Raw genomic sequence first — 20,348 nt, forward strand, 5'->3', positions numbered from 1 at the left:
CTGTGGCGAAGCAACAGACCTGGGGTGTTCTGTAGAAATGGCGGATGAAAATTTCGCATCTTTCGCACATGAGTCTGGCGCTGGACACAGACCTGTTCTGCGCCATGTTGTAATGCTACACAGAGAAGCAGGGTAATCTGTGGACGAATCAGTTGACTGGAATAGAGTTCTCCATAACAAAGCTGTCGTTCACAAGTCACTGCACCGCTATATATAATTACTTTTCAGAGATAGAATGTAACGCCGGCCCTTACCCATCTCGGCTGCGTCTTCCCGAAAGCTGGCCATGACATGGGATGCTAATGGAAGGGTTCTATACATCTTTGGGTAAAATCGGTTGACTCGGAGGGTTTCTGAGTGCTATGCTTGTTCGCTATGACCTCTGTTGTCAATATTCACTTCCGTACCGCAGCGAGCAGTTGGGACGAGCGAAGAAATGCTGCGTACAGTTATGGACCGACCCTCTCTCTGGCTTTAGGAGTATCACATAGAGAAGGGAATGTCAGTGGACGGCATCTTTCGACGAGAAGCTTCCTGATTTTATCCAGATGCACCTCAGGCGCCATGACCTTGGTATTTCCCCGCAGTCCAGATCATCTACACCAACGTTCTTGCAGCAGGGATTCGGAGAGTGCGCGCTACTGTTTGCTGCTCTTACAGCTGAAACAATGTGAAGCTACGCTCTTCCTTTAACCACATTTTCACGCTATCTGCTCGAAAGAGTCTGTTGTCTTGTCTGATTGCTTGCTCAACGACACCACCACCGCACACCGTTCATGTGTCTACGCTAGACTCAGACGTCGGCAGCCTTTCGCATGTGTAAACGTAAATTAGAGGCAAACATTCGATGTTACGTCTTCCGTTTTCTGCCCATTTTGCCCGTTCTGCACCTTTTGGGCCACTCTAGTCGAACGAAAACCCCGCTTTTCCTTTTACCGCGCCGGCTTTTCTTGACACGCATGCACGGCTTTTCGATCAACACACTTCTTGCGGCATTTCGGCGTACCGTCGACTCGTTTTTTATCGCCTTTCTTCCACGCCTCCGTAACTTTTTTCTTTCGTTCGTTATCGCAACAGAGAGGCAACTTCGAAAGTGCTTCTTTACCGTCCTCTGTGTCAACTTGCTTCTTCGTTACTTCTTTGACGCATCGCAAACGCTCGTGTTGCACGCTGGCAAGCCAGGCGCTGCGACAAGTTCGACTTCCGCTTTTCTCCGCCATTGGCTTTTCTCGACGGGGAGCTTTTCCTGGCCAAGACCGTGTCTCCTTTTGCTGTCGTCTTCGTGTGTGCTTTGTCTTGGTTATCTTTCCGCCCCTACGTTTGAAACGAGTCCTATTGACATATCGCGAGTCTTTCTTGCCGCGTTTTTCGTAGCAATTCTCCAGGGCGGTTCTTTTCTTTCTTGCTGCTCTCTGTCTCTCTCTGCTCTCTCTGCTCTCTCTGTCTCTCTCTCCTGTCTGTCTACTACTACTGCTTTTCCTGTTCCTTTCGACCTCCGTTTATGCCCTCGCTCGTTCGCAACCCATTCTGTGTCTCCGCAAGCAGCTTCTTCTCATCCATGTCGGCTGTAGGCGCCTCAGACGAGCAGACAGACCGAGCCTCGTCGCAGACGCGCGAGCTCTCTCGTTCTTTCGTCACGCGTTGACGCGTTGGAAGAGGAAACAAGAGAATGCGTCAAGCCATCGAAGGAGAGAGCAACATTCAACTGCGCAGCGAGACGCAGAAGGGGGAATGAGGATGCAGTGGCGGCTTCTTCGCGGTCCGTTCAGTTGGCGTACGCAGCTGCCTCTCTCCACTCGGTGGACGATAAAGAAGGCACTTGGAACGACAGAGGGAAAGCGGGGACGGAGAACGGAACCCAGAAAAGCAGCCAAAGGTCGGAATCCTCGGCGTTGAAGGAAAAACAGTACCGAGTGGGACGAGAAGGACCGACGAGAAACAGAGGTCGTCTCGCTTTTTTGTCCTCCAGCGACTCAAGTCCCCGCTTCCACGTGTCTCCTGTCTCTCCGTCTCCTCCCCACATGTGTTTCTTCGCCCTCTGCAGTCTGTCTCCTGGAACGACCCGCGAGGAAATGGGGAGAAGCCCCAGCGTCTGGTCCGCTGTGCATCCGCCGACTACACCCCAGAGAGAAAAAGATGGACAGAAGGCGGACGCCGGTCGAGAAGAACGGAGGCGCGGTGGATGAGGAAAATACCAAGGCGTCCGGAAGACAGCCGCAACGAAAAGGCAGAACGAACGAGAAGTTTTCTACGCAGCTGGATCGCCAACCCCCCCACTCCCATGCTCTCGCCTCCACCTCTTCTTCTTCCTCTTCTTCTTCCTCTTCTTCCTCTTCTTCTTCGTCTTCTTCTCCCTGTACCTCTCGTTGTCCGTCTGTTTCCTCATCTTCGTCATCCGCGGCTGCGGCTGCTCGCTTCACTTCGTCTTCTAGAGTCCTTGCGCGCACAAAGAGAGAAGCGTCTCGTCCGCAGCGTCCGCCTGCGGCGCAGGTCGCGAACTCTGTGAGCGGCTGTCATCGCAGCTCCCTGCAGTCTCTGCTGGCGTCTCCGGATTTTGCGTTGGCTGAGTTGAGTCGGAGAAACCGGGTGCCGAACCCAAAGGCGATCTCTCCCCTTCCCTTCCCGTATCTGAACGCGTCGCTCGCTTTGGCTGACGAGCGGAGCAGAGCAGAAGCTCCTTCACACCGACGAGGAGACGCCGGCGCCCGAGCGGAAGCCGGCTTCGCCCCCCAGGCTCCCGCCGCGAGTCTCAAAGACGAGGCGGAGCGGGGAGCCAGAATCCGAGACACCCAAACCTGGTGGGCCTGGGTGAAGAACAGCTTCTTGCCAAGAAGCACGAAGCGAAGCGAGATCCGAGAGACAGCAGGCCCCGAAAAAAGAGAGGGCGAGAAGCCGAGGACCGATGCAGGCTGGAAGCGACAAGACGCCTGCAACGCCTCCTCGTCTTCCTGGGAAGGAGAACGCGACAGAACCGACGGCTCGGCGAATGAAACGCCTCCCTCCCTGGGCATGACGCGCCCTTCGAACTTCCCCGAGAGCCCCGCGTCCTCTCTCCTCTCGGTGCCGCAGCAGCGACCGCGTCCCGCGCTTCGCGCATGCATCATCGTGTGGGCAGACAACCGGGTGTATCGCGGAGAGACGTTTGCCTCTGCCGTCCGACACGGCTGTGGATACACTCTGTACGGAGGGACCGCGTCGGCCGCTGCGGCCTTCATCGAGAAGGAGCCGAGACGGTGCCTGCAGCGAGCTCACCTCTTCTCGCGCTCCGCTGCCCAGGTCCTCGGCTTGTCAACGCCCCTCCTCGCGTTCAACGACTGGAGCGCGCTGGCCCTCCTCAAGGGTGTCGCAGGAACGCGCGACCTGCCTACGGTGTACAGACAGCCGGCGCAGGCTGACCCTCTGCTCCTGCATGCGCGCCAGCCGCCAGTTTCGCAGTCGGACTGCCTCGCGCACCTGCGCCTGGTGACCGGGAAGGGTGGGACGGGGGGCGCCCGCGGCTGGGGCTTCGCTGGCCTGGAGACCTGGAGACGCCCGCAGGGAGGTTCGTCGCGGCGTCGGGGAGGCAGGCGGCGCAGAAACGGAGAGCGCGCCAGCGATCTCGAGGCTGCAGAGGATGCCGGAAGGCGAGAGCGCTCGTGGAGGGGCGCCGCGGCCGAGGAGGAGGAGCAGCTGGCTGCGGCTCTCGCCGTTCTCGCGTCTGCCTCTCCTCGAGTCCCTGCAGGGTACTGTGGCCACTGGGAGAAGGACCAGCGGTCCGGCTGGGGGGTCTTCGTGCGAGGGAATTCCGGACTCAAGTACGAAGGCTTCTGGCGAAACGACTGTCGAGAAGGACTGGGGATACAGACCCTCGCGCAGGGCGTCCGCTTCGTCGGCTGCTTCCGAGGCGGCGTCCGACATGGCAAGGGAGTTCTCTTCCAACCGAATGGAAGTCTCTACGCAGGCGAGTGGGAAAACGGATACGTGGTGAAGCAAGAGCTTCTTTTCTTCGGCGCTGTCTCTCCAGAGACAGCCGATGCATGCGTCGACGGCCGAGGGGCGACATGCGAGACGACGGGGACAGCGGCAAGGCTGCAGAGAGAGAGATCCAGAGGTTCCACAGGAGAACAGCACGAAGAAAAAGGAACGGCGGGAACTTCTCGCGCAGGTAGTGCGTACCGGAGGCGAGGCGAGAAGGCGCTCGACGCTTCGGAGGCAAACACAATTCGAAGAAGGCGACCGCACAGAGAGAACAGAGAAGGAGAGCGGGAGGGGCCAGAGGCGGCTGTCTGTCTCTGCGCGGAGACCGGATGTGGGGAACGACGAGAAGAAGCGCGCCATGCCGAGAGGCCTCTTCGGATGAAGTTTTCGCAGTCGATCTCCTCGCCGGTCATTGACAGCAGCGACCTGCCTTCGTCCTGGGATGAGACAGAGGAGAGAGAAAAGGATGAGTCACCTATCATCTCCTGGAGAGAGAAGAGAGACCGATTGCGGACTGGCAGCCGAGCAGAGGCCAGCGGGGCGCGTCAGAAGCCTCGGTCTCTGCTGTCGTGCATGCAGACGAAAAATGTGCACAGATACACGTCGCCGGGAACGCGAGAAGAGGACCTAAAGAGAAGGCGACGGAGGAGAAGAAGAACAGGAGGCGAAGGTGGACTCGCTTCCCCGCGTCACCGAGACGCCTCCAAGAACAACAGAGAAAAAGCGACAAAGTCCCAACCGGAAGGCACAGTTCCTTTTCAAACGAAACTATCTTTCTCGTCTTCCTGCATGTCTTCCTGCATGTCTTCCTCTTCTTCCTCTTCTTCGTCGTCGGCGCAGTCCCCACGACGCGGGAAGGGAAGAGCAGCGCATGTGGATTCTGTGTCTTGCGCTGTTGCATCAAATGGAGACTCGACCCCGAGACTTCTGCCGCCTTCCTCTGGATCTTTGCCCTCTCGGACGTTTGTCTCTTCGGCAGCAGCAGCGTCTTCTGAGGAGATATCCGTCGAGCGTCACGGCGAAGCGCCGCGCTGTGTGAAACACAGCGCATGGGCGAGGAGACGCAAGGAGACCCAGGAGACTCAACGGTCTTTGTGTGGGGTGTCCGAGGAAGGAGGGACGCGTCAAACCGGCCGAGAGAAGGGAGCAGCGCCGCAGCGGAGTTCGAGTGGAGAGGGAAATCGGGAACGGAGTTCACCCAAACACAAAGGAGACAGATCGTATCCCTTGCCGTTGAATGCAGCTTTTGGAGAGAAACCGACATTTTCAGTGTGCGATCCGCCCTCACAAAGTGGAGAAGCCAAGCGCGACGAGAGACAGAAGATGTTCGTGGATTTCCAACGCCAGATGGCCGAGGCGCGTCGCTTGTCGTCGGCAGCTGCATGCGAGGAATGGGGCACAAGCGAGGTTGCTCACTTCTTCGCCTGTCAGGGAGTTCCCCTGGCGCTCCGGGAGCTGCTGGTCTCTCAGGACGTCGACGGCTCTGCCCTCCTGCAAATGCAGGAAGAGCACCTGGCCGAGATGGGAGTGCATGCATGGGAAGATCGGCGACTCCTGCTGTCAGTTGCAGGCATTCTGCACAAACTGAAGAGACGGCACGCGCAGCGGACGCTCTACGCGTCTGCCGAACAGCTGGAGCAGGCTCAGGCGGTCGTCGCGACTCTGGAGATCCCCGCCGACGAAATCAGCATCGAAGGCCGCGTCGGCGAAGGCGGCTACAGTCGGGTGTACAGGGCGAGGTGGAAGTACACCCGGTCTCTCGAACTCGAGCAGCAGCGCCAGGGCTTGCTTCAGTATCAACAAGACGTCCAGAACTATTACGCTTGGGTTCGCCAGCACGCACAGAACTCGACGTCTTCTCGCTTTTCCGGCGAAGCTCAGAAACCGAAGGCCGGGCGCAGCTTCGCTGCTCCTGGGTGTGAACTCGCAGCGTCATCTTCCTCGTCTGTCGCGTCATCGTCGGAGTCTTCACTGAAGGACCGCACGAGAACTGAAACAGATAGGCTTCAGTCTCTTCGCGAGTCGCGCTCCTCGGGAAGAGCGGATGGCTCTCAGGTGGAAGGACGCTCGCTATCCGATGCCGCTGCCTGCAAGGCCGCAGGCTCGTCTGTCTCTCCAGAGTTCTTGCCGGCTGTCCTCTTCCCAAACGCGTTCTGTTTGGATCCCGCCGGCGACGGGAGTCTTTCCGCGTCGACGTCGCTAGCCGTCTCTCTGGCGCCTCAGCTGCCAGTGACGCAGCCTTGTCCGTGTATGCAGGCTTATCCTCTCCCGCCGCCTGTCCCCGCGTTTCCTCAACCTCGGTGTTGCGAAGGCTTCGCGAGCGGCTCTGCGTCTTTCTCTGGGGACATGCGTGTCGCAGTCAAGGTCTTTCGTCAGCGCGAACTGCGGACTCTGCAGCGCAGCTTCTTTTCCGAGTTGTCGGTGCTGGGTCGCCTGACGCACCCGAACATCGCGATGCTTCTCGGCGTAGTCTCCGCGCCGCTGTATGGGCTCGTGACCGAGTACGTTCCAGCAGGTTCGCTCTTTGACCTCCTCCATGTGCGACGGATCCCTCTCTCGTTCAGCCAAGTCGCGCGGTTCGCCAGAGACATCTGCCATGGCATGCGGTACCTCCACGAACAGGGCGTTCTCCACTGCGACTTAAAGAGTCCGAATGTACTCCTGGGCCGACGCGGAGAGATCAAGCTGTGCGACTTCGGCCTCGCGACCCTCATCGAGACGGCTCCAGATGCTGCCGACGCGCGCTGCGAGGACGGCGAACGGCGCGATCCTGCTGGAGGCGACGCGGCGGCCGCGCAGTGGGGCAGAGAGGCTAGGAAACCGCAGCTGCAAGAGGCGCACCTGGGATGCGTCGGCACTCACCACTGGATGGCTCCCGAAGGCAAGGCCAGCGCGAAACTCGAAACGCGAGACAGAAAAGAGAGGAGAAGAAAGAGAAGGCAGACCAGAGAGAAGGGAGAAGAAAGAGAAGGCAGACCAGAGAGAAGGGAGAAGAGAGGGAAGGGAAAGAGAAGAGAGGAAAGAGAAGAGAGGGAGGGGAAAGAGAAGAGAGGAAAGAGAACAGAGGAAAGAGAAGAGAGGGAAGAGAAAGAGAAGAGAGGGAAGGGAAAGAGAAGAGAGGGAAGGGAAAGAGAAGAGAGGGAAGAGAAAGAGAAGAGAGGAAAGAGAACAGAGGAAAGAGAAGAGAAAGAGAAGAGAGGGGAAGCGATGGGCTCTTGGGAAGAGTCGAGAGAACTTGGAATTTTTTTCGTTGGTGTGTTCTGCAGTTCTTCGTGGGGAGCCTTTCACGGCTGCTGCGGATGTCTACTCCTTTGGCATGGTTCTGTGGGAGATGGTTGCGAGGAAAATTCCTTTTGAAGGTGAGTTCTTTTTTAGTGTGTTTTTCTCCGAGTCTCAGAGTCTCAGAGTCTTGTTTTTCTCTGCACTTTCCTGTTCTGGTTTGGTCTGTCTCTTCGCCATTTTTTTTCGTCTCTGTCTCGTCTTTTTGTATCTCCCTCGTTTTTTTATTTCTGTCTGTCCCTAGTCTCTCTCTGCTTCTCTCTGTCACTTTCCTCTCTCGCGTTTCTGCTTCTTTCAGGCATGAATAGTCCTGCGCACATCATCACGGCAGTGGGGTACGGCGGCGCGTCTCCTGTGTTGTCTCCGTCGCCTCCGCCTCTGCGGGAAATCCTGGAAAGATGTTTGAGTCCTTCTCCGCAGAACCGGCCTTCGTTTGCGTGGTGCGCTCAACAGCTGCAGTCTTTGTACGCGGCAAATACGCTCGACGTCGAGGTGAATCTCAGCACACTGCTGGGTCTTGAGTGAAGAACTGGAGGCATGTTGGGAGAGCGCTTCTGAGTCCCAGGCCTTGGCGCGGCTGAGGCGCTCAGGTGAGGCATGCTCCTCTCCTGTCGCGGTTGTGGGGGAGAAGAGAGCGACGGGGGACGCGCTGGTCTCTGCTCCTCAGGCACAGCCTTCCTGCGCCGCATCGGCGGTGGATTTTACGCGGGCAACATGGCGTCGGAAGCGATGGTAATCGAGAGAAGGATCGAGCAGGCGCGGAAGAGGAGCTGTCTCATCTTTGAAGAAGGTCGAAAGAGAGAGGGGGAGGAGAACATGCAGGAAGAGAGAAGACCTCGAAGAAGCAGGGAGAGGAAAAGGGCAGGCGCGAAACTCGCGCCTGCCCATAACGGAGACAGTCCGGCGAGCGAAATGTCACGAACGAGGGGAAACAGAGAGCGGAGAGAGACGGGGAGAGGCACCAGCAGAAAAAAGGTGGACGCAACCAAGCAGCAGCGGGGGAGGGGAGGGGGGGAGAACAGGAAAACGAGAAGTAACGAGAGAACGGGGAAGTTGCCTCTCGGAGGGTCTTTCCTCGCTTGTGATGAGAGACAATGAGCATGCAACTGAATCGGTCTATCGCAGACTCAAGGGAAACCACTGTTAAAAAGAACTCTTTTCCTCACAGATTCAGCTCTCAACCATCTGCGGAAGCTACAGCGCGTCCCCTAGATGGAGGGAAGCTTCTTCAGAGCGATCCGCTAAACTCCGGACCTCTCTGCCTAAAAAAAGACCTCTCATAACAGAAACTTTTCCGTGAATGGAAAACGCGCTTTCAAAGATATATATATATATATATATATATATATATTGTGAATGTGCATGCAGTGGTTATACAGTTATATATATATATATATATATATATATATTATATATATGAGTATATGTTGAGAGAGAGAAGCTTTTAGAAGGGTACGAATCTACGGAGAGAGGTGCATGTAGATCAATGTAGCGATGTGGAGTGTGTATGGTCATCTCAGCTGGCGACTGAGAGTGGAGAGGCATCTCTCTATTCGTGGGGAGCGTGACGGAGGTATCTTTCCTCGCTATCTGAGAATGCCAAGAAGAGAGAAATGTGGAATTTTCAAAAGAGAAACGCGTCACCGGCACAGTCACTGTCTCCGTGTGTGTCCCTGAGGCAACAGCCATTTTGCGGCTTCTTCGTTCCTCACGAAAAGCGAGGCAAACGGAGAACGTAGTGGATTAGAAAAGCGAGAAAAACGCAAGGGAAAGGCATGCAGCAGAGAAGCGAGGTCAAGGGAGAAGCGAGAAGGGAGAAAGAACAAGACCGACGAGGTGCGTAAGGAGGCGAGGGTGAGAAGAAATGGGGAGAAGACATGAACAGCGCGTCAAAGGAAATGCTAGACACATGACTTGTCTGCTTGCTTCCCTTCACTCTGAAGCTCTCCACTCTTCCGGAAAAAAACCGTCTCGCCTCCTTCCCTTGTCTCTTCCTTCGCCGCTTGAGAAGACAGACGGAAGCCGCCTGTCTCCTCTGCTGCTTCCCTCGACGCCGAAAAACGCTTTTGCCGCAGAGCAGCGCATACCCAGATGAACAGGGACGCACATGGCAGACAGTGTGCATCCACGCGGGCATGCATGGAGGTAAGGAAAAAGGAGAGAGAAGAGAGCGAGAGGAGGAAACGAGACGAATTCCCCAAGTCACGACAAGGGGGGCTGGGTGGGAGGAAAGAGAAGAACATTTTTAAGTCAAGACGCAAACTGAGAAACGTCAAAGAAGCGAGAAAAGTCAAAGGAGAGAGGAACTAAAGCGGGCAAGAAATCAGAAGCGCTTCTGGAACTCGTTTGCCAGCTGGGCAAACTGGTAGTCGCTGAGGAGGCCTCGACTGTACGCTGTCGCCAGAACCTGAGAAGGAATCAAAAACATGTCGATACAGTAGATCTGCAGAAAAGAAGAGCGTCAACGACGTTCACACCCACAGCGCTGGGAGAGAAATTGCATGCGTTCTTGCGGAGAGCGCATCCCCGCTTCCTCACCTCACGATACGCATGAGTCCTGAAGGAAATGAAAAGAGTTTCTCCTTCGAGGCCAGATAGAAATACTTTGTGTACGAAGAAGACTCTGCATCCTAAAGGAAACTCACTGCTCTGCCAGCATCGTGTAAAACGTCCGGAGTGGAGATGCTGAAACTTACCTGCTGGACGGCCGCGAGGGTCTGCGTCTGCGCTGATTTGTCGGAGGCAAGCAGCACAGGCGTCTCTCCACTGCAGAGCGAGTTCAAACACAAAGTGGATCGAAAAGTGAAACGAGAAAGCAGAGCAGAGAGAGGAGACACAAAGAAGAGAACGCACAGCTGTGGAGGCACCACCGAGTAGGAGAATCAGCGGCCCTACGCTTCACAGGGAAAGTCTGTTGCGCGTCCAGGAGAGAGGAGCAACGCGTAGGCGCGAGCAACGGAGTCTCCACTCGATGAATGCGAGTCTTCCGGAAAAAGGTCCGAGACAGACAAACGGCAGCGGCCTCCATTTTGAGTCGCGTCGGTCACTGGAGATCGGTAACGACCAGCACAGAGAGCTGTGGAGAAAAGAGAATCTGCGCCACTCACTGCCATGTGATGTGCATCGTCGTCTCAGCCTGAAGCATGGTCGGTTCGCCGTCGATCTGCAGCGGAATCTCTTGAGGCAACACCAACTGGATGTCCCGGCCCTGACAAAGTCGAACCGGCTTCGCCAATCCCACCTGAGAACCGAAGCCAAGCCAGTATATATATATATATATATATATATACAAATCTATATGCATATATGTATACATATACATACATATATATATATATAAATATATACAAATCTATATGCATATATGTATACATATACAAATATATATATATATATATATATGTGAGACATGTGTATATTTGTGTCCAGAAGGTTGTCCAGTCCTGGAAGGAGTTGGGTACGTCCAGAAGAGTTCTGGATTGGCAAATCGTGGGTGTGTGTTGGTACCTGAACTTGGCCGAGGTGAAAGAGACTCTTGAAGCCGACAACTTCGATGAGTTGATCGTTGATGATTTGCTGTCTCCACCGAGTAGGGCCGTTCGGCGACTTGATCTCGCTTTTCGTGCCTTCTTCTCGTTGCGCCTGCTCCTTCATTTCTTCACTCTCTGCGTTCTTCTCTGATCCGGCAAGTCGCTGAGGCCCTGCAACATTCGGCTTGCATGCAATCTCAAGCTTCGGCTCTTCTGGCCCTCTGTCCACCGCGAGAGTTTCGGCGCGTTGACTTCTGCGCATTTCTCTTCCTTCTCGTCCGGACGCTTCAACAGTTTCTCTCTCTCCTCGGTTGCTCTCTTCCGACTCGGAACCACGAGGCCCACAGCTCGCGCTCTTTCTCGAACTCGCAAAACGCGTCCTTTCTCCCTCTTCTCGCTCTTCTCCTTCTCTCCGAGACGCAAAACGCGTCCTTTCTCCCTCTTCTCGCTCTTCTCCTTCGTCTCTCCTAGGCCTTATAGACGGGGAGTAGGTCGCGTCTCTCGCGTTGCTACAGCCACAGCAATCCCCGCAGCAGAGTTTCGTTCGGTTTTCTGGGAACCGCAGCCAGGCACTGCACGCCACACGGCCTTTCCTGAGTCGCTCTTCAACGTTTCTTCCTCGACGCGCGCGGCGAGGAGACAGTTCGGAGACAGATACGTCTTCCAGAGACTGGCCGCGCGTCTGCCAGACTCCTCTTCCTGCGCCTCGCGCCGATCTCTTCCTGTTGTGGCTGTCCTTCGTTTTTCTGTTCTTCAGCGGCGATGTCGAGCAAGAGACTCTTGACTTTCTTTGGGAAGATCCCGCGAAAGGCCGGTCTACAGAGTCGTCGTCCTCCTCAGCTGCTTTCGACTGAGACTTCTTCTGTCGGTCTCGGGTGCATCCATCCGAATCCTTAGGTGAGAGTTCCTGCGGAGCAACTGCGGGGGCGATCTCGGGATCCGCGGTCGAGCGCGAGGCCTTGCTGCCGCTTGGAAGATTCCCGCGGTCGCCTTCATGGCGATCTCCCGCATCTGGAACAGGAGTTCTCTCGAGTCTTCGCTTCTCTCGGCTCTCCTCGGAGACGCAGCGACGCCTCGACCCTGCATCCGTCGGCGAGGCACCGCGAAGCTCAACCGCAGGTTCCCATGGCGGAGAAGACAGAGCAGAAGAAGAAGCTCGAACGGAAGTCGCGTGCACAAAAGAGGTAGGTAAGGAGGAGGAATTCAAGGAATGGATGCTGAAGTGCATGCGTTCGTGTCTCGCGCGTTTTCGCCGAGAGAAATTGGTGTGGAGGGCGTCGCAATACTCGCCGGAGAGCGAAGAAGACATGCGAGGGTGCGGGGACTGGGTCCTTGTCCCCGCGATGCGTTCTCGAAGTCTGAAGTCGCGGAGAGAAGCCGACACCGGAGGAGCGGAGTCGGTACAGGCCGAGAACCGCGACGAAGAGGACCGAGCACCCGTCGAGACGCTGTCTCCGCGAGGAAAAGAAGGCAACGTGACCTGCGCCCCGCAGCAGCAGCAGCGACAGGCGCGGAACTCCTCGGCTGCGGCCTCGCAGGCGCGGCGGGACCGGTGGTGGCTAGCGGAGACACTGCGACCGGAGACAGAGGTCCGAGGAGGCGCCAGGTGGAAGACCGCTGCAGACGACGCTGGGGAGAAGGACGGAGGATCCGACAGATGTACTTTCTCCACCGCCTGCCGGTCCTCGCGCGCCCTGCTCAGCCGCGTATGCATGCGCCGCCGCGTCGCCGGCAGTGCATGTGCACTCTGTGACAAATGGGAGACTGCATGCGACCTCGACTCCCTGTTGTGCGAGACGGGGAAAGAAGGCAGCAGCTGGCGCTGCTGGGGCGCGCGGCCTACGTCGTGAGAAGAATACTGCAGCGAAGGAAGCGGAGAGAGACCGCCCGGAGACGCCGACGCCGCCCAAGACTCCGGAGCGGTGTCCCACAACTCCACTCCGCCTGGAAAGATCAGCAGAGGAGGGCAAAGAGAACAGACGGTAAAGCGCATGCGCCCATATGTTTGTTCACATATGCACCGAGGTGAGCTTGTAGGCGAGGCTGCAGGGGCAGTCGCCACACCGGCAGTCTCCATGCAGTGCGCCTGACTACGGAATCTGAGGATCGAGACAGAATCGACAGGACTCGAATCTCCGGTTGGTCACCGAACCGTGCTCCAAATGCATATGATGTACAGGGCGAACGACCGAAGCAATCGAGAGACGGAGACATCGAAGATGCACAGGCGGAGACGCGTCCACGCAGCTGCAAGCAGGCGACCCGCTTCCAGGATGCCCCACAGCGGCGAGACGCGAGGGTGGCAGGCGACAGCGAGAGTACGTTGAAAATCGCTTGTCTAAATACGGACGGATTCCCCTTGGACGAGTAAACCGAGGACGCATATCTGACGACTGTTGATTAGCGGCAACACGGTAACCAGGGAAGTTTGGTTTTCCTCAAAACGGTTTGGACCAAGAGGCGCAGCAACATTCGTGCACTTTCAAAGGAACCCCACAGACACTTCGCTGCATGCGCAGCGCTCGGGGAAAGCGTGAGTGGCTTCTCGCCTGCATGCAGCCGCTGTGGGCTCTGAAAGGGAAGACGCTGTTTCTTGACCGGAGCACGACGCGCAGTTCGGTTTACCTGCGAAACTGGGGATGTTGACGACGCAAATGCCTTCCAGATACGGGAGAGCGATTTCCTGGCCGTCGCAAAAGATCTTCAGGCCTCTTAAGGCGATGTTGGGGGTGACGAGAAAATCTCGAAAGCCGACTTCGCCGTAGAGAAACTTGTTTCCGAGCTGCATGCAGGAAAGAGCCGCGAGACGAAACGAGTGCAGCAGCGGAGGTGGGGAGGGCCTTGAGAACTTGAGTCGCTTTTTGCGCAGAGACAGTGAATGCACATGAGCTGAAAAGGACGGTACGGTACATTTTGAAACGAATGCAGCAGCGACGGGTCTCCGCTTTGTTTCCGACAAAATTTCCCCTGAAACACGGTGCTCGTTCGGAACCGCGCGGCGGCGGCGCGTCTCATCGCGGGAGAAAACAGGAAAAAAACGCATGCAGAGCACCTTTGCCGAGCATCTTCGCCTGTGATGACCCCATTCAGCAGTACGCACCGAGGCTCCGGTACACAAACGTCAGGAGTCCACCGCGCGGCAAAGACTCCAAAGACGAAGGTCGTCGAAATGAATTCAGGAACTCCACTTCCACTAGTACGAGACAACAGTCAACCTCTTGTAGCGGCTATCTATTGCATGTTGGTGACGTAAACAGAGCAGCCACCCACAGCTTCTGGGCGCGCTTCAACCTCACACACAAACAGAGAGACACTTGCCGCGAGTCGCCGGCACGGCGCCTTCGAGAGGTCGCGGCTCCGAAGAAGACTTTCGCGGCTGCGGAGACCCAAAGTGAAGGTTTTGTGGCGACTACGTTTTGCCCAGCTCTCGAGTAAACCGAACGTCGCTCGTCTGACGCTCAACATACTGGCAAGGCCTCTTACGCGGCTCTGAAACAGCTCGGGATTCTCTTCCCGGAGCTTGTGGAACTTGAGGACAATCCGCGCAGCCACACCCACATCGAGGTAGTTCGAGAAAGTCGTTTCGACGAGCGTCGCGTTCGTCTTGTCAGAAATGACTGGAAAGAACATGCAGACCGCCGATGCACGCGCGTAAATAAAGAAAAGTCCGCAGGCGAAGCCAGCTTCGCCAGTCTGTGCAGGTGTTTCGACACCGAAAGGACCTCGAGAGCCAATTTTGGGAAGGAAACGGACCCTCTGACGACCGTAGGCGCTCGTTTTCAAGTGAGGCCTGCCACAACGAAGCGAACCATGGCTTTCCCAGGTCGAGAAGAAACAGCGCGCGGCCTCTCGCAGGGCATGGAGGGCAACTGCCCCGACAAAAAGAGACAGCAAAAGGGACAGAAGGAGACAGCAAAAGGGACAGAAGGAGATAGCAAAAGGGACAGAAGGAGACAGCAAAAGGGACAGAAGGAGAGAGAGAAGAAGAGAGGGAAGATGAAGTTGACGTACCTTTCACTTTCCAGAGATCGAGAGTGGAGGAAACGGCGCTTTGAATCTTGAGCAGGTGCTGCAGGCGTAGCCACACCAACGCATGCAAGCCCAAGCGCGTGAGCGAACGTCGGCGGACGACCGACACTGCGTCCCAAGGTCGCCTGCTGCAAAGAAGTTCCCCAGACACTCCCCTGCGTTTCTCCTTCCGGTCTCTTTCTCTCTGCGTCTGTGTCCTGTGTCCCTGTGTTTCTCGCTAGGCTTCTTTCGCGAACTCGCAGCCTGCCTTTTCAGCTCTCTCCCCCCCAAGGTTCCCCCCCCCCCCCCCACACACAGGCTTTCGTCGCAGGGAGCGTGCATCTCGGTGTCGCGGAGGCGTCTCTCCGTCGGGTGTTCGTCTGGGTCCCTGAGTGTACCTTTTTGTTTCGCCTCTTCTTTGCGCGTCTCCTACCTTCATGATGTCTCCGTCGAAGGAGAAGCCCCAGCCAAGGACGTTGCTCAAATCGTTGCCGGTGCCGAGAGGACAGATGCCAACAGGGACGAGGCTCCGCAGGTCGCATGCGCGATCCCGTGAACCCCAAGCGACGCCTTCGCTCTCTCTGCGGCCGCGCCTGCCCTCGCCCTCGACTCCAACCTTTCCTGCGGCCTCTCCCGAGTCGACCTCGTCGCCAGTCTGCGCCTCGCTGCCTCGCTCCTCCTCCGCAGCTTCTGCCCCGTACACCTTGTGGATGCTGTCGATGATCCAACCGACAGTCCCGTCGCCTCCACACACCAACACACGGAGCCGCTTCGTCATCGCCAGCGGCCGAAAAAAAGACAGCGCGCGGCTCGGTCCCCCTTCCGCCTGGATGTCGATCACCTAGCGAAGGAAGAGACAGAGACGCAAGTGAAGTAAAACCAGGAGGGGGAACGCGGAGAGCGGTCAAGAGACGATGAAGAAGAGCGCGACGGAAAGGATGGAAAAGCTACGCGAAGGAGTACACAGGGAGAAGAGAGGCGTCCAGAGCGTCGGTCGAATGCGAGAAGCCATCGGACGTTTCTTCCATTCGTTTTGCCAGCGAGGAGCAAGAGCAGAAACCAGACGCAGAGAGAAGGACGACGACAGAGAAGACTTGTGTGTACAGGGTGCAGGCGCAAGCAACAGGCAATGACTTGGAAACATTCGGTTCGCAGACACGGCAGCTGGATTCCTCTCACCGCGCGTACCAACAGCTGGAGAACGACTCCTGTGTTGTATTCATGTCCAGCTTTCGTCACTAACCTGGAGAGGATTGAGGATGGCGACCAGATCTTTGTAGATCGCTTTTCCAGTTTGACCGCCGCTCTTGACATTGACAAACACGAGGAGAGGCGTCGCTTGGGGCTCTGAAAACCACAGACTCGGATTTGACCGCAGTCGCCAGACAGCGGCCATCGGTGGCATCGCCTTTGCCACAGTGTACATCATTTGTGTTCGGCTGCTTTCCCTTCTGCGCGTCTTGCTTCCAGCTCCCGGGAGCGAGCTTCCGTTCCTTCGGGGCGTCTTCAGTCTCAGCTTCTTTCCGGAGACGACAGACGCGTCTTCCTTCTCCAACGCTTCCTCAGAAGGCGCACCTGACTTCTGCCTGCCGTCAGGCTCGGTCTGCCTGGCATCCTGCCCCTCACTCCCTTTCTCCAGTGATGGTGTCCGCAGGTCTTCCTCGCTCCGTTCTTCTGTGAAGTCTGTGAAGCCTCCCACTCTGACGACGTCGCCGGAGCCGAGACCGTCGTTCTCGCTCTCTGTCTTCTGGCACCTCGATTCGTCTCCCTCCTCGCTGGTTGCCGCGCCCGCAGTCGGTCTGTGGCTTCCCAGAGGCTCCGGGGGACCGTGACAGGCGAATGACGACGCGGCAGAAGCGAGGAGACAGGCTGTTCCCTCTCGCTGCTTCTCGTCCCGTTGCGTCGAGGCCAGCTTTCGACGAGCGTTGTGAGGGCAGGGAGGGTCATCCCTCGCTGGGGTGTGGAGGGTCTCTCCTGAAGAGTCGGGAGCCCAACCGTGAGGCTGACTCGTCTCTGCCGCCTCGCGGTCTCCTGTCCCTCTCGCAATTGCTGCACTGTCGCCATGCTGCTCCACGGCTTCTCCCGCTTGCCCTCCTCCAGTGCTCTTGTTTTCTCCCCACGGGGAGGCGTCTGTTCTCTGCGACCTTGCGTCCTGTGTCTGTTCCGCCTCTGGCAGTCTCTGCGTGTCTGAAGACGCGGCAGTGAGAGACGGAGCAGCAGAGTCTGTGGAACTGTCGCGGGCCGTCGTTGTCGGCTTCGGCTGTCCTTTGCTTTCGGAAAAACGAGACAGAATTCGTGGAGGTTCACTCCGTCCTCCGTCTTTTTTTCCTCCAGGATCCACCGGAGGGTTGTCGCTTCCGTCTCCCCGCGTTGCGTCCTCTTGCTCTTCTTCGCCTACGAGTTCACATGTCTCCTCCCGAGGCTTCTTCTGCGCATCCTTCTCTTTCTCTTTGTCCACAGACTCGTTCTCCACTGACTTGCTCTCCCTCGTCGCCTCGTTTGCCAGTGGATCTTCTCCGCTCTCCGCCTCTCGGCTGCCTCCCGAGTTGCCTCGGCACTCGGCTTCGCCAGAGGCCTGCTCCGTCGACCGGTTTTCCTCCACTTCGCTCGCGAGCTGGTGCGCGTCCCCCTTCCCTTCTCTCTGTTTTTCATGGGCTCCCTCGAGTCTCGTCTTCCCTCGCTCACCCTGGACGACTTGTTCGCTGTGTCTTTGCTCGAATTTGAGCGATTTCTTCAGCGGCTGCACGATCGCTTCGTTGAACTTCCTCACGCCTTCCTGCACCTCCCGCAAACCTTCCTTGACGACTTCCTTGACGCCGACGCGGCGCCAGAGGGAGGAGGCGACTCGGAGGAGGCCGCGGTTCGAGGAGAGCAGCGAGAAGCTGAGACTGACAGCCGAGGGCGGGAGAACGAGCTGGCGAAAAGGACCTAAATCGCAGAGCGGAGACGGCAGGCGGTGGCGGCACTCTTCGTGGAGCGTCCGGTTGCACCAGAGACAGCGGAGGCCGTCGAGGCCGAAGTTCGAACTGCATGCGAGGCCACAGCAGCAGCAAGTCGCCTCCGCAGAGAGGTTCCCCTGAATGAAGACATGGGGCGTCGGCGCGGGAAGACACGGCGTCTTGCAGTCAAGTCTCTCCGCGAGGCGGAGACACTTGGTGTGGGCGTACCGCTGACACAAAGTGCAAGCCCAGCCTGTGTTCCGGTAGATCAGGAAACCGGAGATCAGCTGCCGACAGACCGAGCAGTAGCGCGGAGACGAAGAAGAAGAGAACGGCTCCCACTGATGCAGAGACTTGGGGATCAGACCCTGAGACCCCGATTTGTTGTAGTGGTGGACCCGGTACCGCCAGAAGATCTGAGAGAGAAGCAAGAGGAAGCAGACGGTCGCCAGGACGCTCAAGACGATGTGAATCATCCGCGAGGTCGCGCCGTCGGTGGCCAGGAAGGGTACTAAACGAGCCAGGCCGGAGAGGCCGGCCTCGAGCGCCGCCGCCGAGACATTCTTCCATGTGCGGAAGCAGAGCCCCAGGGTCTGTGCAGCGAAACTGAGGAACGACGGACAGTCGCTGTCACCGTAGTATGTGCAGAAGAGGTCTTCAGACGCGTCCGCCGGGGGCGAAGGAGACACGGGGACTCCCAAGCAACACCCCAGACCAACGAAGAAAAGCACTGCCAGCGAGGCCAGCAGAAAACGGCGCGAACCATGACAAGCAGACGAAGGGCCAGCGCAGAGGGAACGCGAGGCCAGCTGCGCCATCTCCGGGGCCACCGCTCACGAGAAAACGCAGGAGGAAAAGAAGGAAAAGAACGAAAAGAAGGAAAAGAAGGAAAAGAAGGAAAAGAAGGAAAAGAAGGAAAAGAAGAGACAGACAACGAAGAAGGTTCCAGGGAAACGGACGCAAAGACCGCGTAGAACGTCCAGAGAGAGAGAGGGGACAGCGTAGAGTCCAAAACGTGGAAAGACCGAGAGACACATGCGGAGAAACCTGGAGCGCACCAGAGGAGCCTCGCCAGAGAGGAAAAGAAGGATACGAAAGGGTGAGAGCCGTCAGCGAGACAAGGCACGCTCTACTTGTTGAACAGAAACGAGGAGTAACGCATCGGGTCTTCCTGGAGGAGTCTCCTTGTGTCAGTGCGGAGACACAGTAGTGCCATTGTCGGAGGGAGACGCGACGATAACAGAAGACAAAAAAAATCGCGGCAACCGCGATCGACGGAAAGGAGAAGGACGAAGTGACAGAAACACGCAAATGAGAAATACAAGGACGATGAAAAAAAACAGTGTATCGATAGTTCGTACCCCGTCCTCCGGCGTCGCCTCAAGGTCGACGCAATGATTCGTTCCGTCGGCAAACGTCAATTGGACATGTGACCTGTCGATTTTGAAGACAGTTTTCGGAAAGGACGTTTTCTATGTCTTGTCTGTCTTCTTGTTAGTCGGGACTTGCAACTTGAAAAGAAAGGAAACCCTGAGAGGGAAGATGTGCTTAGGAAGGAAGGCGCACTGGGCCGTCTCCAGTCCGGTCACCCCTGACGGTCTCTCATAGTGTCCTGTGGCCTGTGACACTGTCTAAGTGAAGATGTGTAAAAGGGATTGCTTCCTCCTCGCTCTTGAGCCCTCGGCGCCCGATCGCCGCAGATCCAGAGAAGTGGAAGTTATCCGTCAGCTTTAAAGTGCAAGGGAAGGCTGGGACATCGGGCGCCGCGACTGAAGGGAGAAAGAAAAACAAGTTCCTCGTACAGAAGGGCAACTCTGGAGAGGTAAAATGTGTCACGTAGGGGAAAACGCACTGGTCTTTTGCGCGAGAACGGAGTGGCTAAACGAATTTGGGGCGCGGGCCGGGAAAGAATGCGGCGTCGCCAGTAATGCTCGTCGTCACCTATCTGAAGGAAGAATGCACTTACAGGACTCTATCGTTTCCCTTCTAACAATTTTGGCATCGCTCGAAGAATGTGCAACAGAAAAGCCAGTCACCGAGCCGAGATTTGCACCGTTGACCACGAGACGAGCCGCTGTGTGGAGGGCCGGTGCGATGTTCCACAGGTGAGAAAATGCGAAAGAAGCGCTTTTCGCGGCCCAGAAGGCGAAAATTGGCGATAGAGAAAAGGAAATGAGGAGACGGGAAACGGGAGAAACGAACCGCGATTTGAGAAAACAAAAAAGCGTGCCGCCACCGGTTAGTCCGACAGGATAGTGTGGAGACAGACATGTCAGCTGACGGAAGACGGGTGCAGCAGATTTATATTACAGTCTCACTTCCTTTCAATATCATCTTTCTCTGGGAGAAAAGGCTCGAAAAAACACTTGCGAAAACGGGTATTTTTTCTCCGTTTATAACGCGAAGCAAATCCCTGCACGCAGGTTTCGGACGATGCCAGTAGGGACGTCTGCGGAGCGACTGCAAAGCTGGGGCAACGAACTCGGTACGACACAGCAGGAGTTTGTAGGAAAGCCACAAAAAATGATCTTTACACGCACTAAAAACAGAGCAGACAAGGCACTTGTCCAAGGGGCCGTTTCCTGTTTCGGGCTCTGGCAAGACCTTTTCTCCAATTTCTAGGTCTCGAAATGGA

The 20,348-nt window shown here is 56.7% G+C and overlaps 2 protein-coding genes across 2 annotated transcripts; one reads left to right on the top strand and one right to left on the bottom strand.

Moving 5' to 3' along the window:
* Window positions 1-954: 954 nt before the first annotated feature.
* Window positions 955-8,433, top strand: TGME49_239130 (Tyrosine kinase-like (TKL) protein). The gene is made up of 3 exons (XM_018780544.1): window positions 955-6,838; window positions 7,224-7,316; window positions 7,535-8,433. Exons 1-3 carry the CDS (start codon window positions 2,137-2,139, stop codon window positions 7,759-7,761), a joined length of 5,022 nt encoding a protein of 1,673 aa, XP_018637673.1. The 5' UTR covers window positions 955-2,136; the 3' UTR covers window positions 7,762-8,433.
* A 301-nt stretch (window positions 8,434-8,734) lies between these two features.
* Window positions 8,735-20,175, bottom strand: TGME49_239250 (diacylglycerol kinase, putative). The gene is made up of 9 exons (XM_002366524.2): window positions 16,018-20,175; window positions 15,208-15,615; window positions 14,778-14,835; window positions 14,250-14,383; window positions 13,392-13,548; window positions 10,744-12,710; window positions 10,344-10,477; window positions 9,933-10,002; window positions 8,735-9,643 (listed from the first exon to the last, which is right to left on the bottom strand). Exons 1-9 carry the CDS (start codon window positions 18,529-18,531, stop codon window positions 9,560-9,562), a joined length of 5,526 nt encoding a protein of 1,841 aa, XP_002366565.1. The 5' UTR covers window positions 18,532-20,175; the 3' UTR covers window positions 8,735-9,559.
* Window positions 20,176-20,348: the final 173 nt, after the last annotated feature.

The sequence above is a fragment of the Toxoplasma gondii genome, chromosome VI, assembly GCF_000006565.2.
Source record: "Toxoplasma gondii ME49 chromosome VI, whole genome shotgun sequence".
Lineage (NCBI taxonomy): Eukaryota > Apicomplexa > Conoidasida > Eucoccidiorida > Sarcocystidae > Toxoplasma > Toxoplasma gondii.

Bases quoted from the DNA above. Each gene is read 5' to 3' on its own strand.
- TGME49_239130 (XM_018780544.1), top strand. From the start codon at position 2,137: ATGGACAGAAGGCGGACGCCGGTCGAGAAGAACGGAGGCGCGGTGGAT. The intron at 6,839-7,223 runs GCAAGGCCAGCG...TGTGTTCTGCAG, and splicing joins CCACTGGATGGCTCCCGAAG to TTCTTCGTGGGGAGCCTTTC. The intron at 7,317-7,534 runs GTGAGTTCTTTT...TGCTTCTTTCAG, and splicing joins GAGGAAAATTCCTTTTGAAG to GCATGAATAGTCCTGCGCAC.
- TGME49_239250 (XM_002366524.2), bottom strand. From the start codon at position 18,531: ATGGCGCAGCTGGCCTCGCGTTCCCTCTGCGCTGGCCCTTCGTCTGCT. The intron at 13,549-14,249 runs GTAAGAGGCCTT...TCCTGCATGCAG, and splicing joins CCGAGCTGTTTCAGAGCCGC to CTCGGAAACAAGTTTCTCTA. The intron at 10,478-10,743 runs GTACCAACACAC...TTCGGTTCTCAG, and splicing joins TTCACCTCGGCCAAGTTCAG to GTGGGATTGGCGAAGCCGGT.